This window comes from Rhineura floridana, chromosome 2 (genome assembly GCF_030035675.1).
Source record: "Rhineura floridana isolate rRhiFlo1 chromosome 2, rRhiFlo1.hap2, whole genome shotgun sequence".
Taxonomy (NCBI): domain Eukaryota; kingdom Metazoa; phylum Chordata; class Lepidosauria; order Squamata; family Rhineuridae; genus Rhineura; species Rhineura floridana.
In genome coordinates this window covers 9,563,913-9,585,690 of record NC_084481.1, presented here as the reverse complement: position 1 = coordinate 9,585,690, position 21,778 = coordinate 9,563,913, and the positions used below count along the sequence as shown (strand labels likewise).

General features: G+C 42.1%; 2 protein-coding genes across 11 annotated transcripts in view; one reads left to right on the top strand and one right to left on the bottom strand.

Annotated features, from left to right (window-relative positions):
* The window catches only part of FN1 (fibronectin 1), an 87,898-nt gene extending 75,975 nt beyond the window's left edge, over positions 1-11,923 (top strand). For 4 of the 8 annotated variants that reach the window (XM_061607704.1, XM_061607707.1, XM_061607706.1 and 1 more), the window contains 8 exons: positions 1,027-1,116; positions 3,285-3,742; positions 5,988-6,126; positions 6,637-6,789; positions 7,578-7,703; positions 8,338-8,444; positions 10,412-10,522; positions 11,169-11,923. In XM_061607704.1, the coding sequence (XP_061463688.1) occupies positions 1,027-1,116; positions 3,285-3,742; positions 5,988-6,126; positions 6,637-6,789; positions 7,578-7,703; positions 8,338-8,444; positions 10,412-10,522; positions 11,169-11,243 (1,259 nt within the window). In that variant the 3' untranslated portion in view covers positions 11,244-11,923. The remainder of the gene's footprint in view (positions 1-1,026; positions 1,117-3,284; positions 3,743-5,987; positions 6,127-6,636; positions 6,790-7,577; positions 7,704-8,337; positions 8,445-10,411; positions 10,523-11,168) is intronic. The other 4 variants (XM_061607705.1, XM_061607711.1, XM_061607708.1 and 1 more) reach the window with 1 other exon arrangement.
* A 3,449-nt stretch (positions 11,924-15,372) lies between these two features.
* The window catches only part of ATIC (5-aminoimidazole-4-carboxamide ribonucleotide formyltransferase/IMP cyclohydrolase), a 51,060-nt gene continuing 44,654 nt past the window's right edge, over positions 15,373-21,778 (bottom strand). For all 3 annotated transcript variants that reach the window (XM_061607712.1, XM_061607713.1, XM_061607714.1), the window contains exons 14-16: positions 18,075-18,257; positions 16,196-16,351; positions 15,373-15,715 (exon numbers count right to left, since the gene is read on the bottom strand). In XM_061607712.1, the coding sequence (XP_061463696.1) occupies positions 15,596-15,715; positions 16,196-16,351; positions 18,075-18,257 (459 nt within the window). In that variant the 3' untranslated portion in view covers positions 15,373-15,595. The remainder of the gene's footprint in view (positions 15,716-16,195; positions 16,352-18,074; positions 18,258-21,778) is intronic.

Here is a 21,778-nt window from a genome sequence, read left to right as displayed (position 1 = left end):
TGTGCCTGCTGTAGAATAAAAAGGTGGGGGAAATGCTGAGAAGCAATGATACTGTTCACAATGTTTTCCTTTTGGAAAGGAAAGGGGCTTCCCCTCTGCCCAGTGCCCACCCACCCACCCAGTCTCCTCTCCTCCCCCTCCCATTCCTGCCCTCCTCCCTCCCTCCCTCTCCCAGGTCAGTTTCACCTATCCTAAGCATGAGAAGACATGATTCACTAGAAAAGACAATAATGCTGGGAAAAACAGAAGGGAATAGAAAAAGAGGAAGACCAAACAAGAGATGGATTAATTCCATAAAGGAAGCCATAGATCTGAACTTACAAGATCTGAACAGGGTGGTTTACAGCAGATGCTATTGGAGGTCACTGATTCATAGAATCGCCATAAGTCATAATCGTCTTGAAAGCATGTAACAATAACAAAAGCATGATTGCACAGGAGTAAATCCCACTGAACTCAAAAAGCATGCAAATGATCAAACCTGCCCTTCCCTCCTCCATCCCCTTCTCCATCCCCTTCCAGTCTTCTCCTTACCCCTCCTCCTCCTCCTCCCCCTCCCTGCTATATATTGTTGCTTCCTCCCTGCTAAAACAAGATCAGCACAGCACATGTCTTGTTTCTGTTATTTGGGCTGATTGTAGGTGTTGCCACCACTCACCATAGAGGCACATGTTACCAAATTCTTCCAAGCTACACAGGAAGTGGATTGGACTGTGAAGACCAACCCAAATGGTGTTTGCATTTTGACAAATTATAGGGCAGTACAGTATCTCAGAGAGGAGGTCAGGTCTCCTGCTCCCCTGGTGCATTCACTATAGCTGCCCAATTTCTCTGCTTTTTAAATTTTTTTAGAAATATCTGTGGGCTATAGGTACGTTCTTAAACAGCAAGGGTTTTGCCTGTTAGTGATTATACTTACAGTGAAACTTACTTTTGAGTAGACATTATAAGATTGCACTGCAAGCTGTTGTGCTTATCTTAAATATGCTTCCTTTTAAAAATGCGTTTCTTCCAATCTTTCGTCAGGTCTAGAGCCGGGAACAGAATATATCTTCCGCATAATTGCTGTGAAGAATAATCAGAAGAGTGAACCATTGACTGGAAGGACAAGAACAGGTAACACAACTTTTACCTATTTTGTTTTGACTTTCTATCAATGCTGTTGCCAGGCAACTGTAGCCACACCACTGCTTAATATTTCCTTTGTCTTTATCAATTGCATATTTGGGCACCATTGGATACACTCATCAATCTCTGTATGTGTGTATATATATATTAGTACAATAATAGTAAAAATAATAGTGACTTGCAAAACACTGATATGATTTAAAGTATTAGGCTGGGGTTGACACAAGCTTCCTTTCAATTTTGGTGTCATTCATTTCCTGCGTTGAAAATCATTGAATTAAGGTAATTGCTCACTTCTAAATCCATGAGAAGGTAAGGATACAATCCAGCCTAAATTAAACATTCGTAACCTATATATGTATACATGTCTAGTCAGAAGGAAATCTTATTGCATTCAGCAGTAATTACTCCCAGGTATACAGGATTGTAGCCCTAGTGTTTAATTAGATTTTAGAGAGAGTTAAGCATGTGTTGTTTCGTTGCCATCTGTGAAACCTACAAATGCTTGATTTGGCCTGGATCGTACCCCTTTTAGCTTTTGATAGATACAACTCCTCTTTTTGAGTCTATATTGACTAGTAGATATCAGTTGATGCATGCTGGTGTAAGTGGCTTGTTTATACATTATTAGGATTCAAAGTTGTTTTTCTGAGACTGTGTCTAACTTGGGAGAGTTATTGGTTTCTCTTAGAAACTCAGTTCATCCATCAAAGAAAACAACTCTTTTTTTGTTGGGTGTGATTGTCAGACTCCTACTCTAGGTCTGGTCTCATAATGGATCTCTCACACTGGCCCCACCACAGGTCTCTCACGATCCAACTACTAGGCACCACCACCCGACACTCTGTAACGCCATACTGCCCTGAGACTGTGTGTTTTAGTCTCCTCCACAGATTGCTATGTAGTGTCTGGGTGCACTTACCAGCCACAACCCCCCTGTATCTTTCTGCCTTTAAAGATTACAGCCCTGGGTTGCTTTTGGATACCTGCTGCTGTTACACTATCCCTTCACCGCTGCCACCATTGATACTGTTCGCAGCTTTGGTATTTGCTCTGCCCACCCTTCTGCTCTGTAATAACCCAGCCAAGGATCAGGCGTGTTGTTAAACCAAAACTATTTATTTAATAACACAAGGAATAAACAAGATTACTTTAAGTACAGTTAACATGCGTATGGTTACATATAATAGTTTTCTCTTTATAGATCTTAGTCCTAAAACCTGCCTCATTACCTGCCTAAACAGAAATTCATCCCTCCAAACCCCAGAACCAACAACCAACCCTCTCTCCAGCTGTCAATCTCTCATTTATACCTTCAACCACCCAGCCGCTCAGCCAATCACAACTCAGCATTCCTCAACATTCCAACCCATGTACTCCCCCCTTTCGCTCACTCTATTTACCCTACAAAACCGACACTTACCATAATTACTGTACAACATTTACAGGGGCATCACAGTGATCATTTAACCAAAGAGGACAGAGTGAGTCATGGACGACTGGCTAACTCTCAGTGAGCTTCAAACTAGATTCACTCTTGAAGTGTATAAGCACTTGTACAGCAGAGGGGAATTCAGGGGTTATCATTCTAGGATAAATGATCTTCTAAATAGGCCCAAGGATAATATTTTGTCCAGAATAGAGCAGTCCCAGGACATGATTTGAGGGCACAAATTCAGCCACCTTGGTAAAGCTAAGCAGTTTTGGGTCTGGTTCCTGTCTGAATAAGTGACAGCCTGTGTACCCTGCCTTCCATGATGGAAGTATGGCAAGATAGAAATGTGCTACTGTTTATTAATGAATGAATGAATGGAATTGATGGAAGATGGGCATTTGAGGCAAGGTTTCTTGGATTCATGAGAGATTTTAAAAGTGTGTCAAAGGCCCCCGAATTGCCATCATTTTGGCTCAGCTTTAGTTCTCCAGGCACGTGTTTTTACCTTCCAATTTTAGTGCTTCAAGCAGCCCCTGTAGAAAAATTGCAATAAGGCTTTTCAGGAGCATGTAGCTCCCTTGAGAATGCTGCTAACATTTAATTGCTTGAATTAAGCAATGTTTATGGTGCAGCTGCCTAGTTTCCTCCATAATGAATGCAGCGCTTGCTGGTGGGGGGCTTGAGAGCCTGGCTTCATTGCTTCTAACCTCTCATTGGCTAGACGAGCTTCCCCGGCTGGTAACGCTTCCGCACCCCGGCCAAGGCGGACAAGAGATCCTGGATGTGCCTTCTGGTGTAGAGAACACACCCTACTTCAACAACAACCCATATGACAATGGAAATGGTATCCAACTTCCAGGCACATCTGGTCAGCACCCTACACTGAGCAACCCAGGCCAAGTCATTGTGGAAGTATATGGGTCTCGGACCCCTACAACTGCAGCAACTCCAGTAAGGCGTAGACCAAGTGTGGATGAAGAGGCTGGAGTGGTGAGTCGTCATCCAATACGAGTACCAGAAGTGGATGGACCTTCTTATCCTCATAACTTTCTGCCCAATAATAACACAAGGCTCCAGGAAGCAGTTTCTCAGACAACCATTTCTTGGACACCCTATTCAGAGAGCTCTGAATATATTATCTCTTGCCAACCTGTTGGCACTGAAGGAGAGCCTACAGAGGTAATTTTTTTGTGTTCATTTCTAAAAAGCGCTGAGAATTCTGGAACAGTGTTGTTGTTCTTGTTGTGTTGGTTTATATAATGCTGTCAGTGGCACTTTACAGAGTTTCATAGTCAATCAGAGAGAGGACCCTGTCCTCAAGGAATTTACAATCTAACACAGACAATGAGGAAAACAGGTGTTGGGTGGTGGGTACTAAATATAATGGTTAAATGTAACCATTTCAGTTGCATATACTTTAATCTTAGCTACAGTTGGGAAAGAGAAGGAAGGTTCTGAGGATGATTGTGAAGGGAGGGAAACAAGTGGCACCACTGCACATTTAGGGAGGATGTTCCAGGCTTAAGGAGCAATAATTGAGAATGGGTCATTTAAGGGAGCAGGAGGCTGATGGTAGAGCTGGAGGACCAGAGGCAAAGAAAGGTATGTAAGAAATGAAGGCTAAGACATGGGCCAAAATGTAGAATAGGACAAGAAATGCTTTGAAAAATATCACCTTTTTGCAAATACGGGGTTCACTCCAACTTAGTTTGACTCAGAGTAGGCCCATTGAAGTTAATAGATCCTAAGTTAGTCATGTCTATTAATATCAGTGAGTCTACTCCGAGTATGACTATCATGGGATACAAGCCATAGATGGGAACCCCTGGAAAGGACATGAAGAGGTGTGTTGCATGGTCTTAGGCAGGGATGGGGAAGCTGTGGCCCTCTGGAAGATGCTGGGTTGCAACCCCTGTCATCACTGGCCAGAGCTGATGAGAGTTGGAGTCCAGCAATAACTGGAGGGGGGCCCTTCTCTGTCCTAAGGGGTGGGAAATTTTGTTATCAAGAACGGGATGGGATTACCACTCCTCTCACAAACGCTGATGTGGGAAAGGCTTATTGTGACCTCCTCCTCAAATGGCCTAGATCTTTCAACATTACCAGGCAGCATGGCATGAAGACACATTGTGGCAGCTCCTCACCACTAAAGTGGCATCAAAAGGTGACAAAGGTGACTGGCTGCCCTAATCCTATCCTATTCTTGACAAATGAAGTAGATCTTGTCAAAGATCCATCCCCCTGGGGTTCCTTACCAAGGGGGTTCTTTGCTTCTGAGAACAGTCCCCACCCCACTGGGTTCCCACTTCTCAGGCACACTTCTCCCTTTCCACAGAAATAATTATCGCTGGTATTCACTGCCACCACCCTTCTTTCTAAATTCTCCCCGAGTGAAGGGACCTCAGAGAACGATGTGATTTTAGAGGGATTTACCCTCATTAATCAATCCGTAGCATTCAGCCTTCCAGCACTAGATTTAGAATCCTTAGTTCCAAGCCAATACACACCTTTTATACAAAGATTGTTTATTTAAGAGTAGATACATTGGGTATATACAAAAGGAGAAATAGTAGTCCGATTCCTTAAAGCTAATCACCCTCAGGCGGGCTGCACACGGTCATTGGCATAACAAAAGGAGAGATGTTCAATACAGACACGAAACAAAATAAAGACTTATCTTGACTAAGATCCTATACTTACATCCAAGTAACTCTATTCCTTCGTGGAGCAGCCAGGTTCCCAAACGGCTGTCCCTGTTACACGTCAGCAAGTCGAGGTCGATGGAACAAGGGGGAACTCCGTTTTGAAAGAACCTTCTTCATATTTATGGGTTTCTTTTCCTCAACAAGGAGGGGGGAAAGTAAATAGCCATATCCCGCCACTGCTGGGGATCCCCTCCTTTGAAGTCTTTGAAGATTGAGAGAGCTAGACACCATCATCCAGGTGTTCCGATCTATAACATCCCCTCTTCCTGACTTTGAATCCCAGGAAGCTGATAAGGGGCAACACCTAAGAATCAGTTGCATTTCCTTGCAAGGTTGTAAATTGTCTGTCTGACACTGAGCTTCGGATCTTCCCCAGTAGGGAATCTTAAGGAAGCCACAGGCTCCCAGAATTCTCTCTGGTTTCCTCGCTTCAGCTTGACCAAAGTTAGCTATTCTTGACAGATCTAGCTATTCATACTTTTGCCCTTGTAAAGGAAGGGGAAAATATGTTGCATTTGCAAGAATGGAATAAGGGAACCCATGCGTACAAAACAAGTCTCTGCTTCATTTGAATAAAGAGAAGCCACATCTGAATTGGACTGGACAAAAAGATAACCCTGCTCTGGAGAATCTGCTTGCTACAAAGTCGTTTCAGAGCCAGTGTTTCATTCTTTTAGAAAGCAAAACATAACATGTTTATATGTCTTCTTAAATTGTAGCTAAGAGTTCCTGGCACATCCTCAAGTGCTACTCTTACTGGTCTTACTAGAGGTGCCACTTACAACATCATAGTGGAGGCAATTAAAAATCGGAGAAGGCATAAAGTTCTTGAAGAGGTAGTAACTGTGGGCAATGCTGGTAAGTGGAAAGGAACTTCTTTTGTGTATTAACCTTGAGAAATATTTTATAATTTGTACACTTATACCTCGCTATTGCTTCACAATATTGGTATACATGGATCTCCCCATGCCACTAGTTTATCCACCCAGGTAGGTTAGGCTGAGAGAAAGTGATTGGTCCATCTTAATGGCTGACTAGGGATCTGAACCCTGGTGTCCCCCGTCCTATACCCTGACCACTGCACCATACTAATTCTTCTTTCGACAGTGCATTTATCAGCATACGCTTTGCCTGTTCTTTTGCTCCATCTGTTAAATATTCAAAGCATCTGGATGGCAGAGAAAGCCTGTTTAAATGGAGAATTCCAGACCATAATTTCATCATAGATTGTGATAACAGAAAAATCTATTTATTGGTGTACAGAGACTTCATTATTACTGGCAATATTTAGAGGGGGTGGAATTGTTCTCTGAATAGTGCTGCATGTTGTCATACAATTTTTTCTTTTTCCTTTCGTTTCTGGAACAGTAAGCCAACCAACAGATGACTCGTGTTATGATACTTTCAGTGGCTCTTTCTATTCTGTTGGGGAGGAATGGGAACGGATGTCTGAAACTGGATTTAAACTCTGGTGCCAGTGTTTAGGCCTTGGCAGTGGACACTTCAGATGTGACTCTTCAAGTGAGTAGCTTCTTGTGTTTGACTCAATTTCTAAAATTTCAGGCATGCTGTTCTCTGTTGGTATTTAGGCTGTGCCTAACATACACTCTATGCCAAGCCTAAGCCAAATAGAGTAATGCCCTCACATTAACTCCATTAACTGATGCCACCCACTTGCATTCTCATATTTTTGTCAGATTAAATAAGACAGTACACTTCTTCTGTGTGTGCGTTTTTCACACTGACAGATATTGACTGCCAAATCTGCAACTAAATAAAGCCTGATAACCTTTATATAATATAAAAGTCAATTTTATAAAATCTAAATACTTTATCTTGATCATATTGTAAATTATAGTCCACATTTCTTTGCCCATATATACATATTCTAGCAGCACTCTCACCATCTATTAGTGCTTGCTAAAATAATGTTAATAACCCTCTTAAAAGTCATTTCACCTTTTACATTTGCTCATAATGGGTTCCAGTGGTGAAGGAGAGGTCTTGTTTGTATTGGCAGTGACTGTTATCAGAATGATAACTAAGCAGTCATACCTTATGGATGCTGAATGTGTTAGGCCCTTTTTTCATCTCTAAACTGTATCTAGCTGCCACTTGACTTTAGTGGTAACTGAAGAGAAGCTCTTGTTTTGTTCTGTGTAAGAGCTCTGTCTGCAAATCAGAGGGTTCTCTGGGTGACCCTAAGCCCCAGTAGACATCCAGTGATCAACATCTTGACAAACAGTGCTCAGGACTTGCTGCAGATTCGGCTTCCCTTTATCGATCTGTCATTCCTTTGTTTCATTCAGAATGGTGTCATGACAATAGTGTGAACTATAAGATTGGTGAGAAATGGGACAGGCAAGGAGAGAATGGACAGATGATGAGCTGCACTTGCCTTGGAAACGGAAAAGGAGAATTCAAGTGTGAACCTCGTATGTATGCATAGTACCTTTCCTGATGTATAAAAATAGCATTCTTGCACTCTTTCATTACTTGTTTATGTGATTGCCATGAAAAGAGCCTAGATGAGAAATCCAGCCTGAGGGCTGTCAGATTTATTTTTTCTGAATTCAAAATAGTCAAAATGTCTTTTATGAAAAGTTGGGATCAGATTCCTGTACATTAGGACAATTTGTTTCCCCTTTCCTACCATAGGAGTGCTTAAGTGATAATGGGGGCATTCCAGATAGGGTTCCACATTCTTTGTACCACACAAGGTAAGAAAATTTTGTTGCTCCCACCAGGATAGAGTTCCTGCCCAGTCTAGGTGCTCCCACTAACAGGATAGCACTGTCAGCAGTGCTCAGACTTAGGTTATCTCTTCTTGCTCACAGGCTGGCAGGTAGGAGAAGACCTCAACCAAATCCTGCCAACCGATTGGTGAATACCTTACTGGAGATACCTCCTGAATTGTTTCCAGAATCTGTATGGCACTGTTAAGGTGGCTCTAATATTGGAGTAGTTTGGCAGTGTTTTAAGGTCGAACTAAGTCTGGAGATGTTTTCTCCCAACTGTGACAAAGCATATGCAATTTTTTTAAAAAATGCTTATTCCTGTTTTTTTTAGATGAAGCAACTTGCTATGATGAGGGCAAAATGTACCATGTAGGAGAACAGTGGCAGAAAGAATACCTAGGGGCCATTTGCTCCTGCACTTGCTACGGAGGACAGCAGGTAAGCATTTTAATACCTATGCTGTGACCTGCAATAGGTAGTGTTTACCCACAGTAACTACTATTTTCAGAACAAGTACTTGCAGCATTGTGGATGAGCTATTAAGAGCTGTCTAGGTGACATAGTACTGTTTCTGTCTGCTAAAATTCAAGTCTCTGTACATCTTTCATTTAGATAACTTTTGTAGGTGTTGAAATGATATTGTGTCCCAAATGATTATATTGTTCATGCATCTCATTGAAACCATACTGAAAACAGTAAAAATGATCTTGACCCTAAATTGCTGTTAATGCCTCTGCCTACTAAGACTGTAATCCTGCACAGACTTGGTGCTTCTTAATTTCCACTGACTTACAATCAGACGAAAATTTGCCTGTACACATGAATCTAGTCCAAATCAAAAGGAATAAGGAAAGGGCAGCAAACACATGCAGAGCAGCTTACTGTAAAGTAATACCAAGTGAATCAGCCCCTCCTTCTACCTTAGGATACCAATTGGCTGTACTGTGCATGCTATTTTAAAAATAGCGCTTTTAGTAGGGACGAACCTGTTGATATAGAATTGAAGAATAGTAGAGTTGGAAGGGGCCTATAAAACCATTGAGTCCAACCCCTTGCTCAATGCAAGAATCCAAGTTAAAGCATACCTGATCAGTGGCTGTCCAACTGACTCTTGAAGGCCTCGTTTTGGAGATCCACCCACCTCCCTAGGTAATTGGTTCCATTGTCATACTGCTCTAACAGTTAAGAAGTTCTTCCTGATGTTCAGCTGAAATCTGGCTTCCTATGACTTGAGCCCATTATTCCGTGTCCTGTATTCTGGGATTATCGAGAAGAGATCCTGGTCCTCCTCTCTGTGACAACCTTTTAAGTACTTGTCTCCCTTCAGTCCTCTCTTCTTAAGGCTAAACATGCCCAGTTCTTTCAGTCTCTGCTCATCCTTGTTGCCCTCCTCTGAGCCTGTTCCAGTTTGCCTGCATCCTTCTTAAAGTGCAATGTCCGGAACTGGATGCAGTATTCAAGATGAGGCCTAACCAGTGCCGAATAGAGGAGAACTAGTACTTCACACAATTTGGAAACTATACATCTTTTAAGGCAGCCTAAATAACATTTGCCTTTTTTGCACTGTTGGCTCATCTTTAGCTTGTAATCAACAATTCTAAGATCCTTCTTGCATGTAGTATTGCTGAGCCAAATATGCCCCATCTTATAACTGCACTTGATTTCTTTTTCCTAGGTGTAGAACTTTGTATTATCCCTGTTAAAATTTCATTCTGTTGTTTTCATCCCAGTGCTCCAGCCTATCATGCTGAATTTTTTTCTGCCCTCTAGGGCATTAGCTATCCCTCCCAATTTTGTATCATCATCTGCAAATCTGATAAGCATTCCCTGCACCTCCTCATCCAAGTCATTAATAAAAATATTGAAGTGTATTGAGCCCAGGACCAAGCCCTGCGGTACTCCACTCATTACCTCCCCCCAGTTTGAGAAGGAACTATTGATAAGCACTCTTTGAGTACGATTCTATAGCCAACTGTGGATCCACTTGATAGTTGTTCCATCCAGCCCACATTCAGCTAACTTGCCAATCAGAAAATCATGAGGCACTTTGTCAAAAGCTTTGCTGTCCATAGCATTCCCACAGTCTCCCAGGGAGGTCACCCAATAAAAAAAAATGAGATAAAATTAGTCTGGCAGGTTATCATAGAATAGTAGAGTTGGAAGGGGCCTGTAAGGCCATCAAGTCCAACCCCTGCTCAATGCAGGAATCCAGATCAAAGCATTCCCGACAGATGGCTGTCCAGCTGCCTCTTGAATGCCTCCAGTGTCGGAATGCCCACTACCTCTCTAGGTAATTGGTTCCATTGTCGTATGGCTCTAATAGTTAAGAAGTTTTTCCTGATCTCCAGTTCTTGGCATCTTCATATTTGAAAGCTCATGTTGATATGTAGTGGGTTTTTTTAAAGGGCTGGCGTTGTGACAATTGTCGTAGACCTGGTGCTGCAACCTCACCTGAAGGTTCTCCTGGTCACACCCATTTGCAGTACCCACAGAGACAGCCACAAACTGCAAATACTGTAAGTATAGAATCCCCATTCATCTGACAACAGTGATTGTTAAGCACTGCTCAATAGTTTAACCAAGAATGCAAATTCTTTGTAGCCTTCCACTAGATTAGCAGCTTATTCTGACTTCACGAGGCTTCCAGCAGTCTCCCATCTAAGAGACTGGTCAGATCCACAGCTTCAGCATTAAGTGCTTCTAGCCCATTCAAGGCATCCATGCCAAACCATTAAAAAAAAAGCAAAATACTGAAGCGTATATGCTATCCAACTGCACTGCCAACCTGAAACAGTTCTAAATCACTGCCGTAACATCATGCAATAACTTCTGGGAACTGTAGGCTGATAATTGATCAGGCATTCTTAGTTTAACTACCACAGATTGGTAACTCCCACAAGATCCTGGGGTGCAATATGGGAGATGGACACTAGAGTGCAAGTTGTGTTGAGTGTCTTCCAAGTTAGTGGGATAAGGCATGCCTTTAAGCATGAAGGTAAGCTAACTGAACCCTTCAGCGGAACTGCACTGATGTACATCCCTCCACAGTTGCCCTGTTAAGGCTTCAACAAATGCAAATTATCTGGTTTTTTGGCTGAGCAAGATACTTTCTATCTTCTAAAACTGTTGAGCACTAATTTTCTTCTACTGCATTTCTTCCAGCAGAATGTCCATTGCCCAATTGAGTGCTTCTACCCTTTACATCTACAGTCAGACACGCAAAACCGACGAGATTAACATCTGCCGACGAAAGTCTTACTTGCCAAGACCATCCACTCTAGAATGCTGCTAGAGGAAAGCAGATCTGTCTTAGGGTGGCCAGAGTCCCTTTCTCAGCTTTTGCTCAACTCACAGTTTCTCCAAGGGAGGCCACTCTTGGAGCGCCTCAAGACTTCTTTTCACAATGGATAGCTGTATATTGCCTTTTTTTTGCTCAAGGTGTTTCAATACCAGTCAGTATTTCCCCCCCAAAAGACAATTTATAGTAATTCATAAATTGCTCAGTATACATCCTGGCACCCATTAAGAGATTGGGGGAGAGGCTCCCCTACTATAGAGAATGAATGAAAGCAAATCCAAAGTTCTATGTTCACTTAATTGTGCAGCTGTCAATAGGGACTCCAAACCCCATCACTGTGATATTTAAAAATATGCACAGTCCTAATCTTTCTAAATCACCCTAATTTCTTTCCCTAGCGGTATGTTTGTATTTCGTACTGTTATTTATCAACATTGATCTCTTTCCTTCCCCTGCCCCCTCCGTTTTTTTCTACAGAAAAATATATTAAAGACACTTAAGTACACCGTTGACAGAGGAATCTGGTATCATTATGATCAGTGATTATTTTTTATACTGTAAGTGCCAAAGCTTTTACTACTGTGGGAGACAACTCTTAATAAAAAGATTTACAAACCAAGTGGATGTCTAGCTAGTTGTCTATTCCTTCTTCAGTTAGTGTAGTTCATCCCTAGAATAGGGGCACTGAACTTTACCTGCACTTTCAATGACTACTCAGCCATTGAGTGAGTTTGATAACGTCTAAAGCCCCCTTTCCATTATATTTGAACTTTTTTGTTACTTTTCAAAACACAATACAACAACAGAAAACAAAACATACGTATGTTGCTCCTGGGTCACAACAACCCTTACAAGGTGGTAACTGGCCCAAAATCACCTCATGAACTCCATGGCCAAGTGGAAATTTAAACCCAGATCGTTCTGTGGGATTGTTGATAAAACAAGAAATCTTCCTCAGAATATACAACAAATCTGTTTTAGGAAACTGAAGTGGAGAAAGGCTGCCCTAAATATATCATAATGAGGGTGGGATACAGTCCATATGCAAGAGGCAGGCATGTACTCTGTTAGAAGTCTACCTTGGTGCGCTAGTCTTCGGTCTTACACTCTTGGCCTATTCTGATCTAGTGCAGCAAAGGTGGATGGCATCTGGTTCGTCAGAGGATAAAAAAAGGGGGGACCCCCAAGATGCCAAAAGTGTATTTATGAAAATAATTCCAAAGCAGTTTATTAAAAAGACAAGCCCAATGCGTTTCGGCCACCTTATATTTTGGCCTTCATCAGGGGCTGAAAGTTGAAACATAGAAACATACAAGTTTATCTTTTTAATAAACTGCTTTGGAATTATTTTCATAAATACACTTTTTGGCATCTTGGGGATTCCCCCACCCCTTTTCCCCCCCCTTTCTTTTCTGATCTAGACCATTTGAACTTATCTGGGGAGAAACTGATTGCCCAGAGAAGAGTTTGCTTTATGACAACAAGAGGGACTGGAGTTGGTGAACTGAAGCTCCAAGGCCAATGATTCTAACTCTGTTTTTAAAGCATTTGGCAATGGTACTCCTGAGAACTTACCAGGGAGCATATATTCTCACCCATCATGAAACACAAGTTCAGTGGCTAAAAAACTCAGCCAAAAACTAATGAGTACAGCAAAAAAATCTAATATAGTAATTCACGGATTGCTACTTACTATTTACAGTCTGGCTCAAAATACTGTTAACACCGCTATCACAAATAATGTGTTTACGGTCTTTATAGGAATATTTGAAACTGTGCTCTAAAAGGCAAAGTAGTCTTGGCACAGCATAGACACCTTTTTATGTAAAGCTGTTTATTTTTTTCTATCAATCCAGTCCACCAGTTCTTCTAATCCAATTAACATTTAGAAGTTGGGACAAACAGGATTTCCCCCTCCTTAGCAACTGCAAGTTTTCTACCTTTGTCTGCCATGTAAAAGCCAATTTGTACAACAGCACTATTGCAGGAGCCCAAATAGCATCGATATATCCCTTGATTAGCTGAAGTATTCCTTTCATGGGTTAAGGCATGTTGAACCCTGTAAGTGAAAAAATGGTTTCCACAGAGATTCACTCAAGTTCCACCTCGTCAATGAAACTTCAGCCCTAGTTGTGTATTGTAGCAATACAGCAGTCTTGTTTTAGTTGTGTGCTTCCAAACAAGTGGCTGACTAGGCAGCACTTTACCCTTTGCTAACCGCAGTAGCAGAACAACTTGGAATAAGCCAAGAGGCACAAAGGTGGAGTGGTAGTAAAGGAGCTCTTGCATTCCAAAATTATGTTCTGCCTCACTTGAATCCAATCAACATGGGTTGGTGCTATTGATTATGGCATACATGTCTAAAAAGAGCCTGTGACAATTTTTTTTCAAGCTGCTGCATTCCATTTCTGTCTACCACTGCATAAAACCAGAGTGTTTTAGATGAGCTGAACAGTACTATCCCTTCCACATTTGACTTGGAGGTTCTTAAGAGGTCTTTACCTTCTACATGCCAGTTACTGACATTATTTTTGGCATAGATAGTAAAGGGAAAACTCTTGCTTAATGTGTTGCAAATCAGCTGGCTTCACATTAAAAAAAGTAACTGATGGAGTAGTCTATTTAGATTAAAGGTTATGCACAGGTCAACAAACCCACACTGAACATATAGGGAAAAATCTTCTACCTAGACAAAGGCTTTCTTGCAGGAAACAGATGTTCCTTAAGCTGAACTCCACACACCCCCAAAACACTCTTTGGGGGAAAATCTTTTACAAATTGAGTCAATTCTGCTGCTTGGTCACTTTCAACCCTACAATGAACAACATCTGACAGCGGGAAGTCTGCTTTTCCTTTTTAACTGCACATCTGATTGTGGCAAGCTGATTGGAGAAAAGCACAGCAAAGCATGCTTCGGAGTATTTCGCAGTAGAGATATTTTCTAAAAACCACCCAAACTCCAGAAACCATGCTGCCAGTTTCCTTTCCCTTGGCAGTGATAATTACCTACTCTTGCCCCATATTCTGCTGTCAACATGGCAGAAGTTATTTCCATCACTTTAAAATACATCTCTCCAAAGACATTTCACGATTCCAACTAAGCACAACACATGTCTTCCTAAAGCAGGAAGGGACCCATCTTGTTGCTGTTTTATGATGAGTTCACTCTTTCAGAAGTTGACACACTTTTAGAAGGATGAGGCTTCAGATTGCTAAGTCTTTATCACTCCTGTCAGTATACAACCACCAAATGGAGAATAAAAATGCAGGACCTTCATGAAATTTAAGGTCCCTTTCAGCCACTCACAAGAGCAGTTGCAGATTCTGCCACAGTTGCCCCTCCTATGTTAGCAAAAGAATGTCAAAAGATCTCCATTGTGATTGCTTATGGCTGGCATCTACAAAAGTTATTCTGTAATCTCCATGCGCGTTACCTGTGTTGGAGCCCCTTGAAAGAATCACTTATCAGTATGATTCCAGCTTCTCCCACACTGGAAGGAAGTCTATAAACCCACCCAAGAGTATTGCTTTTAACAAGGTGCTTTGGCAGCGGTGCAGGTAATGTGTGTTGAAGGTGCAACATCAATGTAAGTAACCACTATGGGGGCAGCTGCAGGAGAAGTTGCAATTGCACTGATTAGGGGTCATCAGCCTGCATTTAGAAAGCTCTCCCCTCACAAATGTGAGCAGTGCCAATTAAAAACTTATTTACCAACCCTGGTTTTTGGGCAATTCACTGCCCTCTGTATTCTGCTATGAACTTTTGTTATTTATTTATTTATTGCATTTGTATACCGCCCCATAGCCGAAGCTCTCTGTTAGAGTTCGTTGATAATGTTACATGTGTTTTATTGTCGATTATATATTTTATTAGCAGTTGTAAGCTGCTCTGTGATGAAAATATTTTAAATAAATAAAAAGTGCAAACATTCTCCACTTCCCATACATACAATGCCCAGCTGATTATTGACATTTTTGTTCAGACGTTATTGATTTATGTATTGGAAAGGCAGTTAAACCAATGTCCACTCCTTGAATGCATGAAGAATTTGACTTCAGACACAATACTAACAAGCACTTTCATGCATTTATTTTTCAAGAGAGCCACCAGAGGTTAATTACTTTGCTTTAGTATTCTCAAAGCAATGGGAGGTATAAGCAGATTATAAAGGGAAATGTGCACCTGTCAACTGGCTTTTAAACAACAACCACCGTTAATGCTTTCACTGCTTGAGACAAACAGACGGGCAAATGAGCAAAAAGGAATGTCTGCAATAGTGGCAAGGGAACCTCAGTGGTGGAACAGACGGAGGTTGGTATGAATAAGAGTTATTCCCAGCTCGTCACATGCGTCAATCACAACTTGGTCAGCAGTTGAACCAGAAGGGGCAGCAATGAACTGGACTCCACTCTAATGAAAAAAACAATGAAGAAGCCAAAAAAAGCTTTATTAGATGTGCAATGGCATTAGATGTTGCACAATTCACCACAAAGCATACAGTGGAATGCATGCGGGTCCCCACAAGCTACCTATCAATCACTCTCTTTCAGGGCAGAGATTGTGCCAAATGGGTGCAAGAGAGGGTGTTAAAGGTGGTGAATCTGTATTAGAAGGCCAAGACTTTCCTTTTGGGAAGGTGCTGGAAGATAAGAATTGTAACCCATCTGGGTTTAGTAGATACAAACTGCTTTCTCCTGCAATGTATGGCTAAAGGCAATCCTTGCTTACAACCACTACCAGTTTGATACATCACACTTGCAATCCTAACTATTATCATGGCAATTTTAGCGAGCCAATGTGTAGTAATTGAAGTAAGACTCTCTGATTGGACAAGTCCTTCTCCTCCTGTTATTAAGAGTCACAGACACCCCCCCAGTCCCACAGCCTTACCCGTTTTGCTCTATCCACATTATCCCTAAAAGGGAAGAAAGCATCAGAGCTGAGTGAGACTCCATTCAGTATCCCAATCCATGCCTTTTTTTCTGCCTCGGTTAGGAAAGCTGGGACTTCCTCAAACAGTGCCTTCCACTTGACAAGATCTTCATCCTGCAAAAGGATATTTTTTTAAAAAAAATCCATCACCTGCTATATTGATGGAATCTAATTCAACAATGCATGGCAAATGCAGCAGCAGGCACACCTTCTGAGCATTTCTCCTAGCGCCCCATTGAGAGCAACTGCACTACTTTAATATTAGAAGGTCACAGTTGCATATCATTTTGCTAGCAAGTTTATAGTCAGGAATGTATTATATTCTAAGCTACAGGATTCCTTAGTTGAAACAAAACAAGCAAACTAAACCCCTACAGATTCCTACAACTCCCTCCAGCTCATTCCAAAGTCATATGCTTTCCTTGGCCTCTTCTGTGCTACTCCAGTCAGTGAGCAAACTTCAGAGCACCCAAACACACCAAGAAGCCCAAAACTTCATTTAACAAGCAGTATCTTGGCTCTCTGTTCTCCCTCTTGAACGCCACTGACCCAGCTCCCATTTACCCTAAGGAAGCAGTCAGACTCACTGACATGACTTGCAGAGTGCCTGTTTTATACACATCCCCCGTTTGGCTTATTGGATTCATACTTTTCAAAGGGGCGTATTGTTTACCAAGCTATTCAATGTTTGCAGCAGCAGTCAACTTGCTTCTAGCAATCTGAGTAAGCAGCCAAAAGAACGAACAACTGAATGGGGGGGGGGGCAGGGTTCAAATATAGTATGTTTTAACCCTTTCAACAAGAGCTCTTCAAGCAGAGAGTTTAATTGCCACTCACAGTCCTTTTATTTCCTTAGAATCTCTGAAGAGAACTATGGCAGCTCTGAATTAATTGATTCTGGTACTTCAGACTGAAGTCTTCAGGCACCTTTCCTCTTGAAATGAAAACACGAGGCCTACATGCGGAAGCGGATATAAAGGGGTACTTGATTGGCCCTGCTGAAATTTCAGTTGATAAAAGGGAAGCATGCTTGCTTTTCATTAAAAACCCGGATTTGGAAAGAAGACACTTGACCCCAATACGTGTGTTACTTGCTTCTGACTTCGCTTTTCAAATGTCATATAATGGTGGGAGTATTGTCTGACGGTGAGAAGTACAAAGACATGTCGCTTTTACAGATGTTTCCAGAAATTCTCTGATGGGGAGAAACCCGAGAAGTGCACTATACCGAGAACAAGTGTGCTGATATTTAGCTCGGTTTTTTGTTTACATTGTTTTTGTTATTGCATTAATATTTAACTGCAGCTTTGTAAAATAAAAGCACAAAAAGATCCACATATATCTAGCCATGCCAATCTCACCAAGAATTTCCATTCCTGCATTGTGAATACACAATTATTCACATACTCTTTGACTGTCCTGTGGAATATCCAGAGCTTGGAAAAGTTACTTTTTGGAACTACAACTCCCATCAGCCCCAGACAGCATGGCCACTGGATAGGGCTGATGGGAGTTGTAGTTCAAAAAAAGTAACTTTTCCAAGCTCTGGGAATATCTGACTTGCACAGCCCATTGGCTCAGGGATTTTGTAGGGTTTTGAACCAACTTGAAGGCAGTCCATTTCATTATTAAATAGTGCAGAGAGCCCCCATGAATAAAGGAGGTTTCCCACTTCAGACTTCAAGCTACAATTCATCAAGAGCAATGGACATGACAATGTGGAAGGTGGGCCCCATAGTGCAGCTGATCCCAGCTGCATGTATCCTTTACAAGCAAGTGGCACTCACATGGGTAGGGCTATAATATAAGATCTTTAACTGTGCGCCCCAAGGTTTACCTCGCCAATGGTCCCAGTGACATACTGATCAATAGCATTGGAGATTTCAGCTCTTTTCACTCCAGCTTTGAATTTCATGGACAGCACTCGTGGATGATGCCTGAGCCACCAGTGGTTTGCCTTGTCTCCAGCCAGTCGGGTGCAATGTATCCGGGACTGCTGCCCTGCCCCAATGCCAACCACCTTAAACACAGACAGCATTATAATTAAAAGGCATATACAAAAATGTGTACCGCTTCCACAGCATTTCCCTCAAGGCCTCCTCACCAGCAAAATCAAACATTAAACAAATCATGTCACCCAATATGTACCAGCTCAGAAACAAGTTTCCTGCAAATCATCCAATAACAAGCAAACACTCTTGCAAAATAAAAAAAGGGGGGGAATATTGGCCGCTTTCTGTAAATGTTGTTAAGTTAGCAAACAAGATGACTCTATACTTTTTCTGTAGTAATAACCCCTAGAATAAGCCAAGGAAAAGAGAGCACTCAAGTGATGAGTTTCTAGGCATCTAGCCTGCTCTTGGAAAGCAGTTACACTGCAGTCTGGGGTAGGTTTTCCTCCAAAGTGGGGTTCCCAACTCCTATGGGAAAAGCATACAATGTAGTAGAGGATATTTTGTGCACTTAACACAGAGTTTAAAGGTCGTCAAACAGAGTCAATTCTGGGTGAGTGATTAGATGTCATTAGCCTACAGGAGGCTCACTGCAGCCCTGAACGTCTGGAAGAGAGTCCTGATCCCCATCCAAAGGGGGACTATAAAGCCCCATGCATATTTTCTTGGAAGTAAGTCTCACCAAGGTCAAGAGGATTTACTTCGCAGTGAGCTGAAGACTACAGCCTTAGGCTGCTTACCTTCGCTTAATGTTGGACAATGCTGTTATCTTGGAACTTGTCCATGTAAGCAAAGCAACATACATAGAAATAGTCAAAGATTAGATTTGCAGTCATTCTGCAGAAAACAGATCAGTAGCAATACCTATATTTCTAGGTGAAAATGCTGCAACGTAGCTGATACAATAGAAATAAAAACTGGACCCGCAGACTACCAGCATTAAGAGTGAGAGTGGAGACTGCTGCATGGAGAGATACAGAATACCAAAGTTACCTCACTTTAAGTGAGTCCAATTCACTCTCCCATCCCTGCTGACTTTTAACTGTACATAAATTTAACGGAACAAAGATTTTACAACATTAGCTGACCAGAAACCTTGTCTACATTTAAATGAAAAGGGAGATAGTATCAACAGAATATACAATCTGGCTAGTACAAAACAGGAAGGCTGGCTGCACAGTGCAACTGCACTCATCACAGATTTCTGCATTCTTAAACAATGCAATCTAGGTGTTCCACATCAAGACTGCTTACTAGGTTCATTTGTTATTAGCTTATAGTAACTCCCTTGAGCCAGAGCTCAAGGAAGGGATGGGGGGAGGCAGTGGTGGCTTGGTCAGGGGGAGCTCCAGGTTAGCAGCAGCTACCCCACAGATGCTCGTAGTGGCGCTACGACACCGTTGCCCCTCCTTCTCTCCCACCATACAAGCTGCTGCTGCCCCTTGAAGCATCTATACTGGGTATTACCAAAGCCAATAAGAATTAACTGCCGCAGAAAGGCTTCTTCTACTTTACAAATGACTTTGGATAGTTCAGGTCTAATGAAAGATTCTCCACTGCTTCTTATCCAAGTTCCACCTGCCTACATGTAAGAAATCTGAAGGAGAAATAGTGGCAATCAGAAAATCCATTGCCACTGTTGCATATGAAAACAAGTTCTGAAGGAATTAGTGCGGTATGTAAAACCACGCCTTGAAATGGCTGCACTGTAAATCTGCTAATAAACCCAGAAAACAAAAAGGGGGATGACTACCCTCACATGTGAAGTCTGGTTGCAAGCCTATTTTAGCATCCAGAAAGAGTTTTTCTGCTCTCAAACCTTCTAATATGCTGTTATGTATATCCAAAAAGGCCCAGAAAAAGTGATTACATAGGATATGGGCAGCCGGTGCAGATGTTTTCACAGAGGTGTCACATGCTGTCGGCTGTCTGCCCCCATCATAACATAAAATTCTTCACCAGCTGGAGCTTCTGGACCAGGCCTAAGGGCAGCCCCACATAGAGCTTACACTAAAACAGTTAAAAACCCAACCACCTAAAACAAGTACACAATAAAAAAGCTAAAAAACAGCAATTCTGTAAAAGTAATGTTAAAATATATAAGGCAGACTAAAAGCAGAGCATCAAGAGTTAAAAGCCTGAGTAAATAACAAGGTGGTGTTAGAATGACAACCAAGTGAGCCAGTTAAGCCACTCTGGGGGAGAGCATTCCAAAGTCAGGGTGCCACCACTGAAAAAGACCCTTTCCCTCATTGTCCCACCCTCCCATACCCCTTGGAGAACAGTTTGGCAAATGCGGAGAGAGGTGGCCCTTCCCTTGCTCACGGCACACTCTGGTTGCGAATTCTTCTTTGAGCTAAGCTGTTCCTGTTTTGCAGCCTGAATTACAAAGCTAACCCCTCTCCTTTAAGGTCTCTCCCTCCCTCACAAGGAGTTTAATAAATAAAATAAAATAAATTGACATAGTTATGCTTCCATAGTAGGTTTCCATGACTGTGCTGCTTCACTTGCCAACATCATGGTGACTTCTGCCACAATAAAAACAGGGAAGGGGAAGAAGTTGCTTTCTGCTTTTTACTCTCCCCCTCCCCCTCCCCCAATGTTTTGGATTATTTTCTGCTTCCGTCCAAGGCTGGACTCCCTAAGAAAATAGCAGCTAGGGAACGGCAAATTACTTGCTAGGCCAACAGGCCTGTCCACCACCTCAAACTTCCCAGCTTGGTTAGGCTGCATTTAACAGATGTTAAAGCCGTAAGTCAAAGGCTGAATTGAAATAATCATTTGCGGTCTTACTTCTGGAGTGACTTCACATCAGCCAGAACCATAAAAAAAAAGGACCCGTCCCCCACTGATGGCAAAAGAGTGAAAAACCCAGACTTGTGTCCTTTCTTTAGCAGCCAACTAATAATCAGCTCCTAGCTAACAAGTCAGCCATTGGCATTAAATAAGATTATACTTGTTTAATATTCTTCCAAGGCTTCACACTGAATGGATTTGCAAAGTCGCAGATGCAATGTTCTGCTTGTTCAATAAAAAAGCCCCTCCCCCAATACAGCAGGGCCCCACTCATACGGCGGGTTATGTTCCAGGCCCCCGCCTAAAAGTGAAACCTGCCAAAAAGCAGAACTCCGTCAATAAAATGTTGCCCGACGCCCAAAAAACACCGTAAAAGCAAAACAAGTGCCGTATGAGTGGGGCCTTACTCTAATTGAAAGCCGCCGTATTAGCGGAATGTTGAAAAGTGGGGCCCTACTGGACTGTTTCTCCATTGGCTTCAGTATCACACTGAACCTCAAAACAAGCTGATTTTAGAAAACAGACAAAGCCACCACCATCCTCACAACAGATACAAACCACAAGTACACCTCATCCTCACCCTTGTCTGGTGAGTTCCACACCTATGTAGCAAATTGCTCTCAAAGATGTGGCAAGTGTCAGATCTTGCCTCACGATCAGATACACAAGCACAAGCAGCAACAATTACTTTGGTGCTATATCAAAAACTGAGAATCTGGCCTTAGTAATACTTGAGGAAGAGTGGATGTTCCTTTCTTGGCACAGGGAACAGTCATATATCCTTTATGACGAT